The sequence below is a fragment of the Galeopterus variegatus genome, unplaced genomic scaffold (assembly GCF_000696425.1).
Source record: "Galeopterus variegatus unplaced genomic scaffold, G_variegatus-3.0.2 Scaffold3346, whole genome shotgun sequence".
NCBI lineage: Eukaryota > Metazoa > Chordata > Mammalia > Dermoptera > Cynocephalidae > Galeopterus > Galeopterus variegatus.
The window spans coordinates 37,543-48,232 of NW_007729457.1; the positions used below are offsets into that span (position 1 = coordinate 37,543).

The window sequence follows — 10,690 nt, forward strand, 5'->3', positions numbered from 1 at the left end:
AAGTCTCTTCTTTGTCTGCATTAGACTGAGGAGGTACACAAGAAGCTAAGTTTTTGGCTACTCCTCTTGAGAAAATAGTTGTTTTATGAAAGGCTGATAAGGTAATTGAAAGTCAAATCCAAATATAAATTATAAAGAAAGCCTAAATGATGCATCAGGATAATGCAAACTACAAAAAAATAGAGACGCAGAGCAAAAAGTAATAAGATGCTCGAAACGATTGAATATCCTCTTCTTAAATTCTTTACATTTTGCTTCCAAAAGCCTGCCCTTGCTTGGTTCTCCTCCTACTTGACACTTTCTCCTGATCTACTTCTTTGCTGACTCTACAATCATGTCATTAAATTAGCTAGGAACTCATGGCAGGGTCTGCTAAAATTCATGAAGGGTGTCGGGATGGGTCCAAGATAACTTTAATATTAAGCTTAATGGAAGAAGTGCTACAAGGTTAAAGAAAAGTTGCATGGGTTTGTAGAGAAGGAGTTACCACTGACAGGAGAATTAGGGAAGGCTTTGTAGAGGAATTTCCCTTTCAGATATGTCTTAAACACCAGGTACGATTTGGATATGTGGAAATAAAGGGAAGGGCATATCAACCCACAGGAAGAGCAGGAGTAAATGCACAGAGGCAACAAACATGGGAGTGAGCAAGGAATAGCAAGGAGTTCAAATGTCTACAATTTAAGCCTCATAATGGAGGATGAGGGGAAACGATATTAGAAATGTCATTTGAAGCCAAACTGTAGATGACATTGGGTGTTCTCAATACTATGCCATCATCCCTTCTTCTCCATTGTGTGAATTTCCACAGGGCTGGATGCCTACCCATTTCTATTACCTTTGTACATCAGTGCTTAAGACAGCACCAAAACACTTGGTGTTAATAAATAAGTTTTTAATTTGTCAAACCTCATTAGTAATAAACTAAAGAACCTTATGTTCTGATTCTAGTTCTACCATTAACAAGCTCTGTAGAGACTTTAAAAGCACAATGAACAAGATAAAAAAAAAGAGACATATGGGGTTTCATCAAACTAAAAAGGTTCTGCACAGCAAAAGAAACAATCAAGAGATTGAAGAGGCAACCAGCAGAATGGGAGAAATTATTTGCAAACTATTCTTGTATATTAAAGGATTAATATCCAGAATATACGAGAAACTTAAACAACTCAACAACAAAAACAAAGCAAAACAAGACAAAAAGCCTGATTTAAAAATGGGCAAATGGGGCTGGCTGGTTTGCTCAGTTGGTTAGAGCACAGCCTTGTAACACCAGGGTCATGGGTTTGGATCTATATACCGTCCAGCTGCCAAAAAAAAAAAAAAAAAAAAACACAAAAACACAAAAACAACAATAACAACAACAAAACACTAAACAAAAATAAATAAATAGATATAAAAATGGGCAAATTACCTGAATAAACATTTCTCCAAAGAGGACATACAAATGGCCAACGGGTATATGAAAAAATGCTCAGCATCGCTAATTATGAGAGAAATGTAAATCAAAACTGCAATGAGATATCATCTCACCCCAGTTAAAATGGCTATTACCAAAAAGACAAAAAATAACAAATGCTGGTGAAGATGCTGAGAAAAAGGAACTCTCACATACTGCTGGTAAGAATGTAAATTAGTACAGCCACTATGGAAAGCTGTGTGGAGGTTCCTTGAAAAACTAAAAGTAGCCAGCCACCAAAAACAGAAAAAAAGTAAAATTAAAAATAAAGTTACCATATGATCCAGCAATCCACTGGGTACTTATCCAAAGGAAAGTAAATTGGCATACTGAAGAGATATCTGCACCCCCATGTTTACTGCTGCATGATTCACAATAGCCAAGATAGGAAATCAACCTAGGTGTCCATTGACAGATGAATGGATAAAGAAAATGTGGTATATACACAATGGAATACTACTTAGCCATGAAAAAGAATGAAATCCAATCACTTGTAGCAACTTGGATGAGACTGAAAGACATTATGTCAAGTGAAATAAGTCAGACACAGAAAGATAAATATGTTCTAATTCATATGTGAGAACTAAAAAATCAAATAAGTTGACATTTTAGAAGTGGTGAATAGAATTGTCATTACTGAAGACTGGGACACAGAGCGGAGATGGGAATAGGGAGACATTGGTTAATGGACACAAAATTACAACAAGAGAGGAAAAATAAATTCTATTGGTATGCAGTAGAGCTAAGCATTTATAATTAAAAGTACTGTTTAACAAATATGTACAATCAGTAAATGTCAATCAAAAATAAGTAAATTCCTTTAAATAAAAAGCTCTGAGGGCCTGAGAAACTAATGCTACCTCCCTTCTAGATCATAGCTCCCTCATTAGTAAAATTACTGACTTTGATGAGTTCTCAAGGTTTTAACATTGTAAAGTTACTTTCCAAGAAGTGATTGTTCCATATCATGTATTGAAAAATCATAAGGAACATACAATTTTGCCATTTCACTTCCAAATGAATGACATTTCACTACGAATTATGGAGACTTTCTGAAATTAAGAAGCACTGCATTAAAGAATGTTATTTAAGCCCACTTCCCAGTTCTTATAGTCAAAAAATGAAATAGAATGCCTCCTTGAGAAAAGTCGTCACCATTTCTCAGTTCTAAAATGTATGCATTCTTATATGTTAATGTATGAAGTCTTTCAATCATGAATACAACTGAGTTAGTAAGTTTAGTTGTTTTATTGAAGAAATTTTTAGATCATGATATGTCTTAAAATTAAGACAGCAATGCAATAGTTGACTGAAAAACTTTTTATTGAAAAATCCTGAGCACCTACTACGTGTCAGATACTATGTTAGGACCTAGGGATATGGTCTGGAGGAAAAAGACACTCCAATGCAGTAGTAGAGAATTTCTAATCTGGGGTAAGCAGAGAAACTGTGTCTCCACCAGTTACATGGAGTCAATTGAGATTTTCTGGAATAGGTGACATGGATAGAGTGACGAAGGACCCATGGGGATTATCTAAATAAAGAAGAAGGAAGTGCATTTAGTCAGAGGCAATTTTGTGAGCTACAGCATAAAAGAGAAGGTAGGAAAATTGAGGCCACTGTAATGTACCTGGAATGGTTAAGAATCACAGATGTGAGAGATGAGACTGGAATGAGTGACAGAGGCCCTGTAGTGAAAGCTACAAAGTTTAGCCTTTAATTCTGAAGTGATGCTGATCTACTGAAGAATGTCAATTGGAGAATCTCAAAGTGGGGAATGACACCATGCTGAGGAGTATCACCACTGCTGATTACTAAATGATGGGTGGGGAACTCGAGGAGGGGATGGACATGCAGAGGCTGCTACGTTATTAGTTCGGATGAGCTGTGAAGAAGACATTGCTAGTGAAAAGAGGGATAAAATAGACTTTTTACAATGTAGAAAATATAGGATTTTATTGATACCTGAGAGTGGGAAACCAAAGGATGGGATGAAGGGTGGAAGCCAGAACCTGAGTTATTTTCAAAGAGTAGTTTAAGATCATATAACTTCTCAACCAAATTCCCAAACAGCTGAAAGAATTAATGAAACTCAATAACTTGGAACCCCAGGCTACAGTCTCAGAATTGACCTTGACAAGTTGAAGGAGACCACTCTAGCACACCAACCTGGTATGTCTGTGGCTTCCCTCATAAGACCGCCACCATCCCACGTTGTAATCTCTGGCTATGCCAGATTACCCCAAAGTCCCATGTCTTCTCATTTCCACGTTATGGCTAGGGTCCCTTGTTGACTTTTTTTCAGCACCCAAAAATTCCCCTCCAGAGCACTTACTAAAACAGTGATTAAATAATTATCTCCATAATTATTTTGAAATATTCTTATGCCCAACAAACTCTAAGATTCCATACATCAAAGATCAATCCATTTTATTCACCCCTAAATCTCCCTTCTTATCAAGTGAATGAATAAATTTTCTCGGCCATGATCTTATGCTTCTCAAATCTTCAAGTTTTAAAACTAGTTTTTAAATAAAATGCAGTAAAATAAAACAAAAAAACTTAAATAGGACTTCAGTCCTCAGTGAGAATATCTGTATTCTTGACAAGAAGACCACAATGAGACAGACCCACTGGGTCTCCCTTTGACCTCCCTTGGAGGCCTCAAGGACTCTGGCCACTTCTTACTAGGACTGAAGAAACTCCTCCCGCAATAGCTTTATGACTTGGGATCTATCCTTTTTCTATTCACCAGCACTCTTACCACCTTATTCGCACCTCTTTCATTATTCTCATCACAATGCATATAATTTATAGGCAATGGGAAGCCACCAAAGTGATGTTCTGGGAAGATAGTCTTGGCCTTGGTACAAATGAGAACTGGAGGAGGAAGAGATTAGAGCTAGCCAAAAGGCTATGACAGCAGAAGAGGTCAGTAAAAATAGCGCCATCCCTGGTCTTGGGAAGTGGGAAGAGAGTCATAATCACCATCTGACTTGGAGATTGATGGCATGTGAGTGTCAAAAGAGAAGGAGAAAAGATGGCAGAGTTTCAAGTCGAAGTGACTGGGAGGAAGGTAGTATAGTTATCACAAACGAGGAAATCCAGCAAGTGGGGAAAGGTGTCTAGTTTAAACTTACAAATATTATCCATTACTACTTACCACTAAATGGAGTAATTGTGTATATACTGTTTGTATTCCTTTCTTCTTGCTGTGTTTTATATATATATTTCCAATGTTGCTATATTGTGCACATATCATTTTGTTAATAGAAAAAACATCCTATTTTTATGCAAACTTTGCTATGGACATATTGATGTATTGATGTTGCAGTATACGTGAGATATCGTAAAGACATCCAGCAGAAAGATGGAATTATAAGTCTGAAGCTCATGAGAAGTCAAGGTTATAGGCACAGTTTTGGAGTCATCTGCAGAGTTTAAAGTCACAGGAATGCATGAGATCCTCAAGAGAAGGAGATAGAATTTAAAAAGGCCAGGGGATGAAATTCCACCTCAAGTTGAGCAGCCCTGAAATCATTCACAGGGAATAACAGGTACTAGGTAAGAGCACAGGAAATATCACACTAGCCAGAGGCTTTGACCAGCCTCCTCAGGTTTAATCTTGAGAGTGGAAGGATGTGGTGTGAAAAGAATTCCTCTGCACCTCAACAGTATCTTGAAGTTACTTATATCAATACCCCTTACTCACAGTTACAGTGGTTTGCTTGCGTGTCATCATGCTCACTAAACTGTAAACTGCTTAAGGTGAAGAATCAAGTCTTATTAAACTCTTTATCCTTCTTCCCCCCCCTCCACCTAGCACAGTATCTAACACATACCAGCCATTTAGTATATATATTTGCTGAAGAAACCAAACACATTTATAAGAGCTACCCCTTCCCTCCTCCCTTCTCAAATCACAGCTTTCCTTGGTAAAGTTGCTACCTGCTTTCCTGTGAGAACCAGTCCTCTAAAACCTAGATGAGGGGGCAAGTCCCACATGCCTACTGCCCAGGTGTCTGTGACAGATGCAGACTCTTTAACAATTGCCTCTCAAGAAGCCCTGAGGTGCCTTCCCCACACATTCCTTGCCCTAGTCTGACAATTCACTGTTTTTGCTCAATGTACACATTACTTACCTATAAGCACATAGCATGTGATTCCACACAGTATTTAGAAAATCTATAATTAGCCAGGCTAGAAACAAGACAATAAACTGCCCAGCAAAGAACGTCCTAGACTTGACATGCGTTTTTTTTTCTTGACATACTGTTTGCCAAATTTAGCACGTTCTACATTTCTACATCTATTATCTTATAAAACTCTTTGGAGAATTACGGTCTTTTAGAAATAGGTACTGAAGAGATGGTCAAGTCAAAACCCTTCCTTCAGTTGAATTTCACAACCTGAAAGCACTTTACAAAGTCTAAAACAACATATCTCTGTAACCAAATGAGTGTTGTAGCCTCTGGTATGAAGAGCAGCTGGCTGCCCAAGGACTCCCGACTCTGGGCCCAGGCTACCCTCACCCTGTGACTGCTTATGAAATGGTTAATGTATTCCTGTGCTTCCTTAGGTCGGGAAGATTAGTATAGATATGTCCTACAGGGAAATATTTTTCTTATAAGTTGGATCTTGCTAAGTATTTCGAGGCATTTGTGTTTTAATAGAACACTGCAGTGAAACTCTTACATGGTGAAGAAGCACTCGCTAAACTATCTGCCAACTTAATTTATTTTCTAGTGTATTTGTTAAATCTAGAGTTGTTTCTTCTGATGACCAACAGACTTGATTATCTCTCATATATACATAAACTGGAGTTAAACAGTTCCTGTTCTCCTCTGCCACTTGTGACCTTAGGCAAGTCCCTTGCCTCTCTGATTCTTGATCTTTTCTAATATAACATGGCTTTAACACCAATTGCTCTGTGTACACCCTCAGCAGTGCTGGGAAAATCTAGCAGGAAAATATATATGAAAATAGTCTGTAATAATAATAATAATGTAAATAGTTTATAATAATAATTATAGCAAGAGTAATGCCTAACATTTACTCAACATTTATTATGGATCAGGGACAGCTTTGCATGAATTAACTCATTTAATTCTTATAACAACACTAAGATGAAGGTACTGTTATTATACACATTTTACCAACAGAAAACCAAGGCACAGAGGTTAGGTAATTGGCACAAGTCACAAAGCTCGTGAATAAAGAAGTTGGAATAAAGTACCACGTGCTACCTATGCCCCAGACAGTGAAAATATGACATTTAAGCTGATAGAGACTGTAAGAGATAATATAAGTGATATCACAGGAAAATCACCATTTCAAACTAAAATTCAGCACAGTTTCATGGGTTGCCTAATGTCAAGTACAATACTCTTAGAATATCTATAATTTATAATATGTTTAGGCTATGTCTGAGGTACTTTATTTTTAAATGGAGGGAAGTAAAGCAAAGCTATTAGGAACCTGGGCGCTAGATTCAATGGGCAAGTTTTAAATTGTAGCACTATCACTTAATCAGCTATTTTACTGGAAAATTAAAGATAAATATGCCTGGATAATTGTAAGAATAAATGCTTAAGAAATGTTAGCTACTATCACTTTAACTGTCCCAATTCCTATAGCTGAGTCCCAGATCTCATCAAGAGTTCTAGAAATAATTGTACAGTTTGAAAGTGTAAATGGAGCAATTATAGCATCTGGATTTGGAAAGTAGTAAGAAAGGAGAGTCTCCAGTGTAAATTTTTTGTTTTCTTTTTTCCTGATATATCTATAAAAAGAAAAAAACCTATAAATTCACATCATAACCAAGAATCAAATTTTCAGAAATAGATTTTCATTCATTTTTTCCACCATATGCACAGCAGTACTAATATCCAAAAACCAGTGAGAAATAAAAAAGGCAGAGATAACCTACCTACTAAAGAAGCTATTCCTTTAAAGAGTAAGAGGGCATAATCCTTGTGGGCCAACTATGCGCTGGGCACTCACAGGCCTGCGGACTTAAAGGGCATGGCTTGATACCAAATCAGACAGAACCAGGTCATATCTGGCTCTTCCCGTATTACCTGGGTGGCCTTGGGCAAGTTACTTTATTTCTCTGACTCGCTCAAGAGCTTCTGAACACAGAGCTGACCCAGCTACTCCTCTACAGAGGAATCATTAGGATCTGGGGCAACTACTGTCACCTACGGAGTATGTGGAATTCAGCCTACTTTGTAAGCCCCTAAAGGTGCTTTTTGCAGTTATTCATGATGAAAATGGCCAATTAAGTGGCTGCAAGAGATATATTACGGAAATATATTGGACAAATAGGTCTCTCTTTGGCAGTGAGCCAAATGAATATCAAGAGTCTAACTAAGCAAAGATTCCCTCCATAATAGTTAAATCTGATATCCTATCAGGACAGGTCAGGTCCCCTTGATCTCATCCACACCTCAACCTTCTCAGAACTTACCCTGTAAACTTTACTACCTGTTCTTTCCAGGCATGCAGCAGAATTGAGCACAAAAGAGGCAGAGAAGCATTCTTATCTTTGGACAGACAGGCTGTGATTTGAAGGTACGATAAAGTACACTTAACTCACTGGATGCTGGGTGGGCAATTGAGGATGGATTTCACATGAACTCTTTATTGACAGGGCCCCCTATGTAGCTTGAAATATGTGTGCTCCAACCATCCCTTCCCACAATGGCCTAGCATCTGCCTAACCTCTAACTGAGCCCATAGGGAGTTTGGGCCAAAGACAGATGACCATTGAGTATTAGATAGATATGCTGAATACCATCCTATTTGTAGAACTGACTTTCAAGACTCTTCAGATTTGTTGTATACACAGACTTCTGTGACTATAGCCTCCATGGTAACCTCAGTCCAGAACTATGGTTCAGGAAGCCTTTCCAAGCTAGGGAGTAAAATTGCTCCTGACAGTATGTTGTAAAATGGGTAAGGCTGAAAAGTGGTGCTGAGTGTTTGGGGATAGAATATATGTATAACACAGAAATCACAATTTATTAGAACTTAATCAGCACATATATACATGCATCATGTCCTTACCTAGCATTTATACATGCTCAAAAAATGGTAGCAAGTGCAATAACAAACCTTGTAGATCTATTGTCTTTGACTAGCATTGTTGGTTGCTCATCTCTCATTTACTGGAAGAAAGTGTTCTCCATGTTTACAGATAAGGGAACTGAAACAAGGAGGTTAGGGAACTTGCCTAAAATCAACTACTACATAGAGAGTAAAGCACATATTCAGATGGAGGCAGTTCAACTCCAGAATTTGGGCTCAATCACTATACTCTTCTATCTCCCCTGTTGATATGAGGAAACTGAGACCTACAGACATATAATGTGGCTGAGGCTATACTTAGATTTGACACAAAAATCCAAATTATAGGTACATTCCCTTTTAAACAGTAAGCTATTTCTAAACCTGAGTCCTGATGATTTCTATGCAGCCAGGAGAGCTTTCAGACACTAAAACACGCAGCAACAAAGTACACAAACTCATACTGGATTTTTTACATAAAAAGCCCAATCAAACAGTATCTGATGACATCTTCTGTTCTCTGATAATCTTTGTGCTACTAGAATGGCTGAAGATGACTCCAAATTCATGAATCTGTCAACCTGCCAAGAGCTTTATCATAAGACCTGGCAGCTCATGATTAAAGAGGCACTAAAATCCCCAGACCAGAAATGCCCTTTCAAAAATTTTCCACATTTGTTCTCGCTTCAAGTTATGATAAAGTGTTTCCAGTCAAATGCACCAGCCAAAATTAACCTATTTTCTGAAAAAGAAGCGGGTAGTTTGGATCCAGCATTTATAAAGAAAGGTTCCTGGTGCCACAGAACCATGAAATAGAGATGAAGCTGGACTGTTTGAAGTGACTCATGGAGAATTCCAGAGGACCTTAAAACTTGTGAGCGGGAGGGTTCCTGAACCATCACTGTCCAACCCCTTTCCACTTAACAGGGTTGCACCTGAGCTGAAGAGACTTGTTCAAAGCCACTGAGCAGGTTAGCGAGTGACAGAGCCAGGATGTGTAATGAGGGGTTGGACATGCCAGGTTGCAAGCAGCCTGACTCTCAGGACTCAGAGTAGACACCCTGCACCCTCACTTTTGACTGAGCCTAACTCCTGGTACAAATCCTCAGAATCAAATCCTGATTTCAAGCATTTTTTTAAAACTTCCCATTTTCCAGATCTCTCAATGAAAACTTTAGGGCCAAATCAAGAAATTGTATGGCTGTCATAGGCTCTTACACAAAGTAGCTTTAAAATATATCCACAAACTCCTTTTGATAGATTACAGACATCGAGAGAGAGAAAGAGAGAGACTACTTTGCCTCTGACATATACACAGAAAGGTGCTTGGCTTCCTCAAAGCAAAGAACCTCAAATTTTCTTAACTGAAAGGCAGAAAAGAGGGTGGCGAAATTTGGAATAAAGCAAGAGATTGAAAGGGATTATCCCGGTTTCCGCTGATAACTCGGCTGGAGTCGGCCCCAGCACAGAAGGGCGTGCGTGACATTCTGGGCCCAGTCACCCTCAGGACTGCCCGAGCCCAGAAAATGAGCGGGAGTTGCGAACGGAAGGCAATAGCAAACAGTCTCCCTCTGGGTCCCCCAGCAGGCCTGCTCTGGGCGGAGAGATCCCAGGGGGAGGTGCGAAAGAGAGCTAAAGCCAAAGCCCCAAAACACCAGGGAATGCACTTCAAGTTTCAGCTAGAGCCAGAAACTTTTTTCTTTTCTTTGAAACCAAGTTTTCAATCCACCAGGAAAAGTCTCTTGCGGCGCACCGTCCTGGCCATCCGGCGATCTGGACCTAATGATTGGCCGCAAGCCGATGCCCTGGGACTGGAGACCGGCTGCGAGGCGCCGCCACCCCCGGGACCCCTCCCGGGTGCTCACCTGCGATGTCCCAGAGCTGCAGGCGCACCACTGTCTCCGGGTCCCAGTGCAGCACCTTGAGCGCGAAGTCCACGCCGATGGTGGCCCGGTAGTGCGAGGAGAAGTTCTGGTGCACGTAGCGCTTGATGATGCTGGTCTTGCCCACGCCCAGGTCGCCGATCACCAGCAGCTTGTACAGGTGCTCCTTGTGCGGGGCCTGCATGCTGGCGCCGGCCCGCCGTGCCGTGCCCGGCCGGGAAGCGCCGCCCGGGCCCGGCGGGCGCGGGGCGGGCCCGGGAGGGGCCCGCGGGGGCCGCGG

General features: G+C 40.0%; 1 protein-coding gene across 1 annotated transcript in view; it reads right to left on the reverse strand.

Annotated features, from left to right (window-relative positions):
- RAB38 (RAB38, member RAS oncogene family) overlaps positions 1-10,650 on the reverse strand; it is a gene marked incomplete at its 3' end in the record, with an annotated part of 24,613 nt that extends 13,963 nt beyond the window's left edge. Inside the window, exon 1 of the mRNA XM_008584719.1 lies at positions 10,393-10,650. Within this exon, the coding sequence (XP_008582941.1) occupies positions 10,393-10,594 (202 nt within the window). The remainder of the gene's footprint in view (positions 1-10,392) is intronic.
- Positions 10,651-10,690: the final 40 nt, after the last annotated feature.